Source organism: Bufo gargarizans, chromosome 5 (assembly GCF_014858855.1).
Source record: "Bufo gargarizans isolate SCDJY-AF-19 chromosome 5, ASM1485885v1, whole genome shotgun sequence".
Taxonomy (NCBI): Eukaryota; Metazoa; Chordata; class Amphibia; order Anura; family Bufonidae; genus Bufo; species Bufo gargarizans.
In genome coordinates, this window is record NC_058084.1 from 464,497,155 (window position 1) to 464,512,715 (window position 15,561).

General features: G+C 43.7%; 1 protein-coding gene across 1 annotated transcript in view; it reads left to right on the plus strand.

Moving 5' to 3' along the window:
- The window catches only part of VPS50 (VPS50 subunit of EARP/GARPII complex), a 174,515-nt gene that overhangs the window by 115,058 nt on the left and 43,896 nt on the right, over positions 1–15,561 (plus strand). The window contains exons 13-15 of the mRNA XM_044293698.1: positions 303–435; positions 9,801–9,892; positions 12,051–12,145. Of these exons, the coding sequence (XP_044149633.1) occupies positions 303–435; positions 9,801–9,892; positions 12,051–12,145 (320 nt within the window). The remainder of the gene's footprint in view (positions 1–302; positions 436–9,800; positions 9,893–12,050; positions 12,146–15,561) is intronic.

Here is a 15,561-nt window from a genome sequence, read left to right on the forward strand (position 1 = left end):
CGCTATAAATTGGGATTGTCAGGGGCAAGTCTGATGGCCCAGGGCAGTGCGTTCCTCAGAATGGGTGCAGCACAGGAGAAGTCCTGCAAATAGAAGAATGTTCTGCAACTTCCTAATGTACTTTTCTTTTAAATTTCCTTATCATTTTAAAATCTCAGGTTGCAGTCAGTGAATAGCAGCTTTCTTTACATTCACAGTGTATCAGTCCCAGTCCTGGGTAAGCTGCATAGTAGTGGCGGTTGTCCTGTGGGATGATGGAGCACCGCAGCGGTGAATGATGCTTCTTTCTTTGTCTATTGCAGCACATAACGTCAGACAGCTACATTCCATGCTTAACCGACCTCTGCAAAGCACTCTGGGAAGTTATGCTGAGTTACTTTCGCACAATGGAGTGGCATGAAAAATTTGATCAGGAGGAACCCCAAGCCACATCTGGTAAGGAACCGATGGGAACTGTTGGGAATAAAGATCCTGGTTAAAGAAATTGTCCTCTTAGGACCGACCCCATTCCTAAGCAGCTCAGTTGATGAAGATCTATCTATCTATCTGTCTATCCATCTATCAGAAATACAAAGTCCAAAGGGTGTGAGCAGCACAGCATAAATTGTAAAGGGGTGCCAGCTGCTGTAGAAGCTATTCAACCTTCAAAAAATACAGAAAGAAAAAATTCCTCAGCACTTCCCAGGCGTATATCAAATAAAGTGTATTTCGATCACCAAATGGCAACGTTTCGATCCTCTCACTGGAACCTTTCTCAAGCAGTGACAATATATATACAGTTGCAAGAAAAAGTATGTGAACCCTTTGGAATGATATGGATTTCTGCACAAATTGGTCATAAAATGTGATCTGATCTTCATCTAAGTCACAGCAATAGACAATCAGTCTGCTTAACTAATAACACACAAAGAATTACATGTTACCATGTTTTTATTGTACACACCATGTAAACATTCACAGTGCAGGTGGAAAAAGTATGTGAACCCCTAGACTAATGACATCTCCAAGAGCTAATTGGTGTGAGGTGTCAGCCAACTGGAGTCCAATCAATGAGATGACATTGGAGGTGTTGGTTACAGCTGCCCTGCCCTATAAAAGACACACACCAGTTCTGGGTTTGCTTTTCACAAGAAGCATTGCCTGATGTGAATGATGCCTCTCACAAAAGAGCTCTCAGAAGACCTACGATTAAGAATTGTTGACTTGCATAACGCTGGAAAGGGTTATAAAAGTATCTCCAAAAGCCTTGCTGTTCATCAGTCCACGGTAAGACAAACTGTCTATAAATGGAGAAAGTACAGCACTGCTGCTACTCTCCCTAGGAGTGGCCGTCCTGTAAAGATGACTGCAAGAGTACAGCGCAGACTGCTCAATGAGGTGAAGAAGAATCCTAGAGTGTCAGCTAAAGACTTACAAAAGTCTCTGGCATATGCTAACATCCCTGTTAGCGAATCTACGATACGTAAAACACTAAACAAGAATGGATTTCATGGGAGGATACCACAGAGGAAGCAACTGCTGTCCAAAAAAATATTGCTGCACGTTTACAGATTACACAAGAGCACCTGGAGGTTCCACAGCAGTACTGGCAAAATATTCTGTGGACAGATGAAACCAAAGTTGAGTTGTTTGGAAGAAACACACAACACTATGTGTGGAGAAAAAGAGGCACAGCACACCAACCTCAAAACCTCATCCCAACTGTGAAGTATGGTGGTGGGAGCATCATGGTTTGGGGCTGCTTTGCTGCGTCAGGGCCTGGACGGATTGCTATCATCGAAGGAAAAATTAATTCTCAAGTTTATCAAGACATTTTGCAGGAGAACTTAAGGCCATCTGTCCACCAGCTGAAGCTCAACAGAAGAGGGTGTTGCAACAGGACAACGACCCAAAGCATAGAAGTAAATCAACAACAGAATTGCTCAGAGTCCTGACCTCAACCCGATTGAGATGCTGTGGCATGACCTCAAGAAAGCGATTCACACCAGACATCCCAAGAATATTGCTGAACTGAAACAGTTCTGTAAAGAGGAATGGTCAAGAATTACTCCTGACTGTTGTGCACGTCTGATCTGCAACTACAGGAAACGTTTGGTGGAAGTTATTGCTGCCAAATGAGGTTCAACCAGTTATTAAATCCAAGGGTTCACATACTTTTTCCACCTGCACTGTGAATGTTTACCGTATTTTTCGCCGTATAAGACGCATCGGCGTATAAGACGCACCTAGGTTTTTGGGGAGGAAAATAAGAAAAAAAATATTTTTAACCAAAAGGTGTGCTGTGTGTTTGGTGGGTTTGGAACTAATGGTGGTCTGTGGATGGCACTATTACTGGGGATCTGTTGATGACTGACACTGTTATGGGGGGATCTGTGGATGACGGACACTGTTATGGGGGGATCTGTGGATGACGGACACTGTTATGGGGGGATCTGTGGATGACGGACACTGTTACGGGGGGATCTGTGGATGACGGACACTGTTATGGGGGGATCTGTGGCTGGCACTGTTACAGGGGGATCTGTGGCTGGCACTGTTACAGGGGGGATCTGTGGATGGCACTGTTATACATGTGTCATCCACAGACCCTCCCAGCCCATAACTGTGCCATCCACAGATCCCCGCCGCTCCAGTATACTAATATAATATGTCTTATTCAATTAATAGTTATTAAATATGCCCCTTTATTCCTAATAGTACCTTAAATCCTAACAGCTTCAGTACAATGCCGGCAGGCCGGGCGGCCGGCGCGGCGCGTCACTCACTGACGTCACTTGCCGCCTGCTTCATTCATAAAGTAGGCGGCGCAGGCACGTGACATCAGGGAGTTACACTGCCGCCAGCCCGACCTGCATTGTACTGAAGCGGTTAGGATTTAAGGTACTATTAGGCATAAAGGGGCATATTTAATAACCATTAATTGAATATGACATATATTAGTATACCGGAGCGGGGCTATAGTACAGTGACTGCACCGCCCCGCCGCTATTGCCGGCCCCAGCTCCTCCTCCCAGTCCCTCCCCGAGCTTGCGATGTAAAACTGACAGCATTCGCCGTATAAGACGCATTTCCCCCCCATTTTGGGGGGAGAAAAAGTGCGTCTTATACGGCGAAAAATACGGTACATGGTGTGTTCAATAAAAACATGGTAACATTTAATTCTTTGTGTGTTATTAGGTTAAGCAGACTGTGATTGTTGTACAGAAAAACAAGTGATATAATAATGTGCATGATTCTATATCCTCAAACATCATGATCATCGTGATACAAAAAGTAAGATCTATATAAATGTGTACAAAATTCATATAATGTCTCAAGTAGAGGGAACCTTCCAGGGGGGTTGATGAGATCCTTGTGTATCTTGGGTATCAGATATAACATTGATGTTGTTGGATGTGTAACTAACAAAAATTCTCTTACTTTTATATCAATCAATCCTCCCTGTAGACCCAGGTCTAGTAGAGTTTTAATCAGTTTTTCAATCTTCCATCTAGGACCTTGAGTCAGTTTCTGGTAAACATTTGTATCATGTAATTGCCTTATTGCTTCCCCTATGTATTTATTGGTGTCCATGACTGCACCACCCTTATCCGCCGGTTTGATGGTGAGGTCGCGGTCATGGACCAATTCATTGAGTGCCAAGCGCTCCTGACGTGTCGTATCAGGACGTTGACGAGATCTATTATCGTTCATCTTTGGAGCATTAACATCTTTTAATACAGTTTCTGGAAATAATCCAGTAGGAGGAGAAAAATCGCTTTTGGAAAATAAATCAAAATCAGACACTTGTAATTAGGTCCTTGTTGTAGATGACTCCATATATCACCGATATATAATATTATTATACTATTTAACCATATAAACCACCATTTCTTCTCAATACTATTTTGCCATTATTCCCCCAGGTGTCTGATAATCTGGTTCTATATATTGTTCCTTTATATGCTGACCCATATCGTGCTTAACATATATTTACATTGTGTTATTTAATTTGCGATTAATTACACGTCATAATGTTGCTTGTCATGTGATCGGATTCTGTAATCACGTGTGCGCTCCATGTGATTGATGGATGTGGAGGCGGCCATGTGAGCGTTCCACCGATGCGCTTCATGTGAATGTAGGAAGTGAAAGCACGGCGAGAATTACCTGCTGCACCGTGATCCGGGCTGGCCAAGTGTCCCTCACATCTTTTTTTTTTAACCATCTGTTTTTTCACATGATTATAAAATGATGGGTAATTATGATATAATTACGTATATGATATACACATTTATATAGATCTTTTTGTATCACGATGATCATGATGATTGAGGATATAGAATCATGCACATTATTATATCACATGTTTTTCTGTACAACAATCATGTTTATACATATTTTCTACACTTAATTATGTTAATTATTGAGTTATATTACGCACCCTATTTATATGCACTGAGCACCAATGTATATTGTCACTGCTTGAGAAAGGTTCCAGGGAGAGGATCGAAACGTTGCTGTTTGGTGATTGAAATACACTTAATTTGATATACGCCTGGGAAGTGCTGAGGAATTCTTTCTTTCTCTCTCTCTCTCTTTCTCTTTCTTTCTTTCTTTCTCTCTTTCTTTCTCTCTTTCTTTCTCTCTCTCTTTCTTTCTCTCTCTTTCTTTCTCTTTCTTTCTTTCTCTCTTTCTTTCTTTCTCTATCTATCTCGATATAGAAGAAAAAAAACAGCACTCCAGATTAGTGAAAAAATTGGATGGTTTATTCACCCATCTACCCTCCATGTCAAAATCCCACCGCACTAGGGATGGGCATCAGGGTATCACTCTGTATTACTTTCACGCAGTCTTCTCTTTATGGTAGATTTGGATATTGATACGCCTATATCCTGGAGAGTGTTGTTCACTTGGTCGGCTGTTGTGAAGGGGTTTCTCTTCACCACGATAATTATTCTGCCATCATCCACCACTGTTGTCATCCGTGGGCGTCCAGGTCTTTTTGCATTGTTGAGGTCACCAGAGCTTTCTTTCTCAGGATGAACCAAACTGTAGATTTTGCCGCTCCTTTGACCGCATGTTTACTTCTCAGCAAAATCTTCAAAATGCAGGCACCACACCTTAAATAAACTCCAGGCCTTTTATGTGCTTAATCCTTTGAGCCAATTGTCCAATTACTTTTGGTCCCTCTCTAAAAACAGGGTGCCACGTGTAAAGGAGCTGAAACAACTAAACCGTTCATCCAATTTTAATGTGGATACCCTCAAATGAAAGCTAAAAGTCTGTACTTTATGTCTATTATATAACTATAACTTGAATATGTTTTAGTGAACAGGTAAAAAATAATAGTCAGTGTCCAAATATATATGGACCTAACTCCATCTATCTATCTCACTATGTATCTATCTCGCTATCTATCTATTACCGTATTTTTCGCCCCATAAGACGCAGTAACGTCACTCACTAATGTCGCGCGCCTGCTCCGCCCACTTTATGAATGAAGCAGGCGGAGCAGCCGCGCGATGCCGTCCGCTCTAACTGCTATTGAAGCTTGTTCGTAAGTGCTGTGGGGATACAGGGGAACATGGGAGAGCGCAGCGTTAGTTCAACTTAATAACAGGATAAGGATTCACGTTTATAAATAATTCGGTGAGCAGAGGGTCGGTGTATTTTGGGGTACACTGTTATGAGGGGGATCTGTGGATGACATATAGGAGTGTCATCCACAGATCCCCCCCCATAACAGTTCTATCTACAGATCCCCCACCCCATAACAATGCCATCGACAGATCCCCCCCCACCCCATAACAATGCCATCCACAGATCTCCCACCCCATAGCAGTACCATCCACAGATCCCCCATAACAGCGCCATCCACAGATCCCCCACATGACAGTGCGTCATCCACAGATCCCCCATGATAGTGTCATGCACAGACCACCATTAATTCAAAACCCACCAAAAGCACACCTTTTGGTTAAAAATATTTGTTTTCTTATTTTCCTCCTCAAAAACCTAGGTGCGTCTTATAGGGCGAAAAATACAGATATTTCTACCAATCCTATTCTTAATACAAGCAGATGTATAGATAGAAGTACTCAGAAGCCATGGATGTGACATATTTTTAGAGGGGTGCCGCCGTGACTTCTTTATTCTCTGGATGTGTCCCGTCCCCCCATACAGATATTCAGCGACTTGTATGAGAAGCAGATAAAACCTGTATTTATTTTATAGAGATTGATTTTCAGCTGGCGGTGGACACTAAATATAATTACAGCTCTCCTCCGGCTGCGGATTACTCTTTTATGGCATCGGCATAGAAGAGTCTGCAGGTTTCTAGCAGTTTTATAGGAAAGCGCTTCATAGTGATATAAAAAAGTATTTGCTCCCCGTCCATATTTCTCACACAAAGGAAATTTCTCATTGACACGTCTTTTTGTCCTTCCATAGACGCCGCTTATCTCCTTCAGCAGAAGCCGTCTGCCACAGGTCACTCTTATAGGAAATGGCCTATGTGCCAACCTGTAGTGTTCTCTTAGTCTTAAAGAGGTTCTTCAGCAGCTGCTGCAGAACCTCATAGTGAACACCTCAGAATTTATAGAGGGCACTTGCAAATTCAGGACTGCTACAAGTCCGTGCATTACACGGGTAGCACAGTAAATGGCCATCATGTAATGCTCAACTTCCCCTGTGGTGGCGCTGCAGTGACATTTAAAGGAACAGGATCCTAGTTATAGGGTTATGCCCTATTGGTAGGATATGTCACCAATGTTCTCGGACCCTCTCCTAACTTCAGTAGGGGCCCCCCAAAGTTAAGGAGAGCGCACTACGAATAGACATGTGCTCTCCATTCACTTCTAAGGGAGTTCCGAAAATAGCTGAGCGAGCTTGCTCAACTATTTTTGAAAGTCCTATAGAAGTAAATGAAACGTGCACTGCGCATGCATGTCCTCCTCTCCATTCACCTCTATGGGACTTCTGGAAATAGCCGAGCCGGCACTCTGCTATTTTTTGGAACTCCTATAGCAGTGAATGGAGGGTGGCCGCATTTGCACAGTGTGCTGTCCTTCAAATGGGACCCGCACCTACCGGACATTCCTTGGTTGAACTTGATGGACGTATGTCGTTTTTCAACCGTATTAACTATGTAACATTGGTGGCAAAGCCTAGCGAATGGGAATAACCCTTTAAATGTACAGTATGGAACACATGTCCCTGTCAGCAGTCTTATTGTGTCTTTCCGGTGTCCTTGGATTCGACCATAAGGCACTCTTTAGTCCCACTTATATTGAAGCTGACCATAGATTTTGTCAGTGGCGGCCAGCGCCAGCCCATGTGCAGTTTTTCCTGACCCGCTGCAGCTCGCCAAAAAGGCTTCGCATGCGCAGTACAAGAAGTTAGAGGAAGGCCGTGGGCATCCAGAGGAAGAGCAAAGGAATTCTGTAGGTCAGTGTTTGTATACTACTGTAAGATGTTACCAGGCAGAGCGCACCCTGTGGACGTATTATAGGAAATGTGGTCTGCAGAGCAGTGTCCTGACCACTCGCCCTGTGCTCGCCCGCCAACAGATTTGCGTGGAGAAGCAGTGGAAGCTCACAAAACCAGGTAGAGGTAAAAAGAGTGAAAATATATCAGATAGGCACCTAAAAATGTATGCAGACACCACAGCTTATGGAGACATATTTTTCATGCAATGCCCCAAGGGAAAAAAATATGCAAATGAGTTGCCAAATCAGGGACATTCATCTGGAGACCGCACTGAGCTGAATCTAAGGCATCTCATCCAGCCAACCATTACCCTTCCAACCGTCCTATTAAAAAGATATAGATAGATATCTAACAGTATGAATTTGGGGCACTGGGACGCGGAGCATGCACTGGGACTTCAACCGATGACTGCGCCGCATTTTCACCTTTGTGTCTGGTGTTTGCAGAGCAGCTTCTGTGTGACCATATTTCTTACTGATCTGTTGTTTTGGCCCGGTCACCAGATGGCAACACATGTGGGCATTGTAAAGCATCTCAGGAGACCCGCTCTCGGAGCAGATTCTCATTAATGGCTTCCTGTTAAGGGCACTCGAGGACGTGGCTAAGCCGCTCTGAAGGACCTGTAAGTTCTGATACATCCTCATTGACTTGCAGATGACACCTCAGAGTTTATTCACCGTGCGATGGAGACAAGAGGTCACATGCTCCGCTCTCCCCACATTTCCATTTTGTTTTCAGGGAATGTTAATTAGGATGGGTCTGAAGAGATGATGGCAAAGTTGTAAATTAATCATTCAGCTGAAACTTTATTGCTGGAGCTACTTTAGAAGGAAGTTTGGCAGTACTCCCGAACCGACATCATTTTAAAAGTGGAAAGGATTATAACCATCATGTCAAATTAATGAAGATTAATCAACTGTGAACTGCTCCGATTTTGAAAATGGGCTGACCTGATTTTAATGGATAGTTTAACTTAGACTGTGGACTGACTGGTGGCAGTGTTTACACTAGACTGTGGACTGACTGGTGGCAGTGTTTACACTTGACTGTAGACTGACCGGTGGCAGTGTTTACACTAGACTGTGGACTGACTGGTGGCAGTGTTTACACTAGACTGTGGACTGACTGGTGGCAGTGTTTACACTAGCCTGTGGACTGACTGGTGGCAGTGTTTACACTAGCCTGTGGACTGACCGATGGCAGTGTTTACACTAGACTGTGGACTGACTGGTGGCAGTGTTTACACTAGACTGTGGACTGACCGATGGCAGTGTTTACACTAGACTGTGGACTGACCGGTGGCAGTGTTTACACTAGACTGTGGACTGACCGATGGCAGTGTTTACACTAGACTGTGGACTGACCGGTGGCAGTGTTTACACTAGACTGTGGACTGACCGGTGGCAGTGTTTACACTATACTGTGGACTGACTGGTGGCAGTGTTTACACTAGACTGTGGACTGACTGGTGGCAGTGTTTACACGAGACTGTGGACTGACTGGTGGCAGTGTTTACACAAGACTGTGGACTGACTGGTGGCAGTGTTTACACGAGACTGTGGACTGACTGGTGGCAGTGTTTACACGAGACTGTGGACTGACTGGTGGCAGTGTTTACACGAGACTGTGGACTGACTGGTGGCAGTGTTTACACGAGACTGTGGACTGACTGGTGGCAGTGTTTGCACTAGACTGTGGACTGACTGATGGCAGCGTGTACACTACACCAGTGAACTTTTTAGAGACCGAGTGCCCAAACTGCAACCCAAAACCTACTTATTTATCGCAAAGTGCCACTGAATACTAAAGTCTAATAGTATATCTTCCATGTGCCTTATCATTTAGCTATAATAGTCTGCCTACATTCAGCGCGCTGCCTCTGCTGTTCATAGTGCGCCCTGTGCTGATGAATAGCAGGAAAAGGCATATTGGTACACCATAGATTTTTCCAGGGTTCGGGTGGCCACAGAGAGGGCTCTGAGTGCCGCCTCTGGCACCCGTGCCATAGGTTGGCCACCACTGCACTGGACTAGGATCTGACCAGTAGCAGAGTTTGCAGTAGACTGTTGACTGATTGAAGCATTTGCAGAAGACAATGTTCTCCTTGTTTGGTGAGGGAGCGGAGGAGCATACCGCATAGTGTTACATGTAAAATGTGATAATAATACCATATAGCTGAATACATCAGTTATAAGATGAAAATATAAAACGCATGTTGCATACATTTTATTCTGCCGCGGTCAATTGTATATGAAGTTTTTTTCATGGAGTAAAGTAAAATGCCGAAATACTCTGTATTGTGACCTGTTAATATTTTCTTTTTTTTTCAGATAGTAACAGTGTGCCCGCTACAGAAGAGAACAATTTTGATCGAAATTACATCAAAAAGAAACTGGAGCACGGACTGACACGCATATGGCAGGTAATTTCCCTTTCAGAACTTCTGGGAACAGACCTGCTAAGATGAGCACCAATCCCAAAAATAAGGAAGAAAAATCAGTAATTCACAGATTTCCTGGAATCGTCAGCAATCGGCTGTGATCGGTGAAGAAACCTGGCAAGTGTTTGATTTTCAGACAGTGCCACCACAGGGGGGACATGAAGTATTACATGTTGCCCATTGGAATCATTAGGTTTTCCATGTAATGCATGGACTTGCTGGGTCCTCCAGAGCAAGAGACACTCTTTGTAGCCGTTTTCTGCTCTGCCTAATTGATCAATTTGGAAATTTTGGGTAATACCTTTATTTGCTTTCTTGTTTTCTTAGTCCCGCACTGGTTGAGTTTTCTGAGAGGCGCACATATCATAGCAGGGATTTCATGGGATTTATACATTTACACTTGAGGTCCTTGAAGTAATTTTATATGAAGAAAATGTGCTCATTGTGCAATGAAAAGTTCTCTAACGTCCTCTTTTACTTTGTGTTTCAATTCCTTACTGTTAGCAAGATATTTGCTTGCTGCCAGTGAATGGATTATTATATCGGGTGACTGAAAGCCTGTCATGGTCATTCACAAGTCACTTGCGTACATGGCGCAATGTTCTAAATGAAAACTCTCTCGCAATCTTGGCTGGTTTTGATGTAAACATCATTGCTTCCCTTTACTGCATGCAAGCAGAGATATTGAAATATATGTATACTATCAATATACAAGGCGGGTAAACAATTTAATGGATCCGTACACCTTTCTACTGCACCTCCGCTGCAGCAATGAAACTTTGGAAATGGTCTTAATTTAAAATCTCTGTTGCAGACTTATGTGTCTCCATGGTTACAGACTACAAACAAACCCTGTGTAGTCTGATTCAGCTTTTTTGTCTAACTCCCATCCACCAGTCCTATACTTTTTGTTTTTGTTACCAAATATAGGTTAACAAGAGGTAGGAACAATTCGAAGGTCTGTGGCATCAGACTACACCGACTATGTTTGTAGTCTGTAACCATGGAGACACATAGACCTGCATAGGAGCTGTAGGCAGAAAACTGTACAAGCTTTTTAATCCAGACCAGTTGCAGAGTAATTTCATTTTATGTTATGCATTGAAGCAATTAATATTGCAACTAATGATAGGGAATATGGTCCACAGGATAGAAGATGTGTCTGATCACTGGAAGTCTGTCCGCTGGGACCCTCAGCAATCACAAGAGCTGAGGTCCCGATGGGACTGAAGCCGCAGTGCACATGCATGACCACGACTCCATTCCTTTGGTTGGGAGTGATGGAGATAGCGCTTCATACTGATGACTTGGAGTGTGAGTTTGTGTGAAGTGTTACACAAAATTAAAGGGGTCCTCTCACTTCAGCAAATGGCATTTATCATGTAGAGAAAGTTAATACAAGGCACTTACTAATGTATTGTGATTGTCCATATTGCCTCCTTTGCTGGCTGGATTCATTTTTCCAACACATTATTCACTGCTCATTTCCATGGTTACGACCACCCTGCAATCCATCAGCGGTGGCCGTGCTTGCACAATATAGGGAAAAAAAACACACCGGACTCTTTGGTGGCCAGGACCATGGGAGCGCACATAGGCTGGCGCTTTTTCCTATAGTGTGCAAGCACGGCCACTACTGATGGATTGCAGGGTGGTCGTAACCATGGAAACGTGAAGCGTATCATGTGATGGAAAAATGAACCCAGCCAGCAAAGGAGGCAATATGGACAATCACAATACATTAGTAAGTGCCTTGTATTAATTTCCGCTACATATTAAATGCTATTTGTTGAAATTAGACAACCCCTTTAAGTTTTCTGTTTTGTCGGGTTACCCTTTAACTGTTCTGCGCTTATTGAAATCTCCACAGAGCTTCGGTCTATCCTCGTAATTTAGGAATCTAAGCCTCAGATAATCCTTAGAAGGGAAAAAAACCTCGAGCTCCTGCTCCGTTTTTTCTTTTCTCTTCTGCAGCATTGTCTGATATTTTGTGTCACAGAGACGATGTCTGAACAACAGGAAGAGACAGACTGTCAAAATCAATGTTCTTTTCTTCAGAAAGGGAAGGCAAACATATTGTGCGGAATAACGTCCACTCTGCTACATCGCATTAAATAAGTGTCTCGCTTTGGTTTTCCAGGACGTTCAGCTTAAAGTCAAGACGTATCTCCTTGGAACAGATATGTCCAACTTCAAATATGATGACTTCATTGTTGTTTTGGATATAGTCAGCAGGTAGGTGGCAACGCGATTAGGGCTCTGTTTGTGGTGCAGATGCTTATAGGGACAATAAATATGTAATTGTGTTGTGCAACATTGTACAGGTGAAACTCGAAAAATTAGAATATCGTGCAAAGTTCATTTATTTCAGTAATGCAACTTAAAAAGTGAAACTAACATATGAGACTCATTACATGCAAAGCGAGATATTTCAAGCCTTTATTTGTTATAATTTGGATGATTATGGCTTACAGCTTATGAAACCCCAAAGTCACAATTTTGAGGTACCCTTTGCTCAGGGGGTATGGATTAATTAGCTGACTAGAGTGAGACACTTTGAGCCTAGAAGATTGAACCTTTTAAAAAAAATTCTAATTTTAAGCTGCATTAATGCAACTCCTTTTAATTTGCATTACTGAAATAAATGGACTTTTGCACGATGTTCTCATTTTTCGACTTTCACCTGTAGTATTTAAAGGCTATGTACACTCTTGGGGGCAATTTTCTTATTATTGCATTGTACTAATTTTGAGCTAAATATTTTTTTTAAAATTGGTCTTTATTAAAAATATGGAGCCCTTTTTTCTGTACAGAGCTGAGATCCTCTAGTAGCACCCTTTGGATTTTCTGTCTTTTCCGTCAGACCAGGACTCCTTATCTCTGATCCCTGACCTTATAAACACTCATTGTATCTCAGTTTGTATCTTACTGATAAGGCCTCATGCACACGACAGTATTTTTTCACTGTCCGCAAAACGGGGTTCCGTTGGTCCGTGATCCGTGACCGTTTTTTCGTCCGTGGGTCTTCCTTGATTTTTGGAGGATCCACGGACATGAAAAAAAAGTCGTTTTGGTGTCCGCCTGGCCGTGCGGAGCCAAACGGATCCGTCCTGAATTACAATGCAAGTCAATGGGGACGGATCCATTTGACGTTGACACAATATGGTGCAATTGCAAACGGATCCGTCCCCCATTGACTTTCGATGTAAAGTCTGGAGTCCCTTTTATACCATCGGATCGGAGTTTTCTCAGATCCGATGGATGGTATATTTTAACTTGAAGCGTCCCCATCACCATGGGAACGCCTCTGTTAGAATATACTGTCGGATATGACTTACATCGTGAAAACTCATATCCGACAGTATATTCTAACACAGAGGCGTTCCCATGGTGATGGGGACGCTTCTAGTTAGAATATACTACAAACTGTGTACATTACTGCCCCCTGCTGCCTGGCAGCACCCAATCTCTTACAGGGGGCCGTTATCAGCACAATTAACCCCTCAGGTGCTGCACCTGAAGGGGTTAATTGTGCGTATCATAGCCCCCTGTAAGAGATCAGGGCTGCCAGGCAGCAGGGGACAGACCCCCCCCCCCCCCTCCCCAGTTTGAATATCATTGGTGGCCAGTGCGGCACCCCTCCCTCCCTCTATTGTAATAAGAACATTGGTGGCCAGTGTGCGGCCTCCCCCGGCCCCCCCTCCCTCCCTCTATTGTAATAAGAACATTGGTGGCCAGTGTGCACCCCCCCCCCCTCCCTCTATTGCATTAATAACATTGGTGGCCAGTGTGCGGCCTCCCCTCTCTCCCCCCCGATCATTGGTGGCAGCAGAGTTCCGATCGGTAACCATGGCAACTAGGACGCTACTGCAGTCCTGGTTGCCATGGTTACTTAGCAATAGTAGAAGCTTCATACTTACCTGCTGGCTGCTGCGATGTCTGTGTCCGGCCGGGAGCTCCTCCTACTGGTAAGTGAAAGGTCTGTGCGGCGCATTGCTAAATGAACTGTCACTTACCAGTAGGAGGAGCTCCCGGCCGGACACAGACATCGCAGCAGCAAGCAGGTAAGTATGATGCTTCTACTATTGCTAAGTAACCATGGCAACCAGGACTGCAGTAGCGTCCTGGTTGCCATGGTTACCGATCGGAGCCCCAGCGATTAAACTGGGACTCCGATCGGAACTCCGCTGCCACCAATGATCGGGGGGGGGAGAGGGGAGGCCGCACACTGTGCCACCAATGTTATTAATGCAATAGAGGGAGGGAGGGGGAGGCCGCACACTGTGCCACCAGGAGGGAGGGGGGTCTGCCCCCTGCTGCCTGGCAGCCCCGGATCTCTTACAGGGGGCTATGATACGCACAATTAACCCCTTCAGGTGCAGCAGGGGGCAGACATGTACACAGTTTGTTGTATATTCTAGCTAGAAGCGTCCCCATCACTATGGGAACGCCTCTGTGTTAGAATATACTATCGGATCTGAAAAAGCTTTTACGCAGACGGATCTTCGGATCCGTCTGTATGAAAGTAACCTACGGCCACGGATCACGGACACGGATGCCAATCTTGTGTGCATCCGTGTTCTTTCACGGACCCATTGACTTGAATGGACAGGTCATATTTTTTTGACGGACAGGATACACGGATCACGGTCTCGGCTGCAAAACGGTGCATTTTCCGATTTTTCCACAGACTCATTGAAAGTCAATGGGTCCGCGAAAAAAAAACGGAAAACGGCACAACGGCCACGGATGCACACAACGGTCGTGTGCATGAGGCCTAAGAATGTGGCTTAAATAAGACTACTTTCACATCTGCCTTTTTAATTCAGGTCTTGAGATCCGGCAGAGGACCTCAAAACCTGAATAAAGGCTTCTTTCACACTAGCGTTTTTGCTGGATCCGGCAGGGTTCAGCAAAAACACTTCCGTTACTGATAATACAAACATCTGCATCTGTCATGAACTCCATTGAAAGCCAATGTGGGTCAGATTGTGTCAGAGAAAACGGATCTGTCCCCATTGACTTACATTGTGGGTCATGACGGAACCGTCTTGCTCCGCATCCCAGGACGGAAAGCAAAACAGTTTGCTCTCCGGTATGAGACTGGAACGCATTTTTGCAGCATTCCGTTCTGTTCAGTTACGTTTGGTCCCCATTGACAATGTGTTAAAGGGAATATCAATTATTAATATTTTGGATTAATATCAATAATATTAATAAATAGGAGCATCCAGCTATTGCAGACTCCACCTATTTCCTCTATCTACCTGTTTCTCTACTTTTTTCCTGAACTACGTGCGCTGTATTGCGGCAGCGACAAAAGACTCTATATACTTGTATTTTAATAATAAAATATATTTATTAAAACAAGTATACAGTTCACCATCAATTATTTACTAATATATATATATATATATATATATATATATATATATACAGTATATATATATTTTTTTTTATATCAATGGCTATATAAATATATATACATAGAGACTCACACTACGACATACAATAACAACACTATAATAACCTAACTACTCTAGACAAAATACACAATCCCCACTATAATTCCACCCCCAAATCTCTAGCTAAGCAATGCAGAGGTTAAATCAGGGCAGGGATAATGCAAGGGTCAGTGGGATATGGCAAGG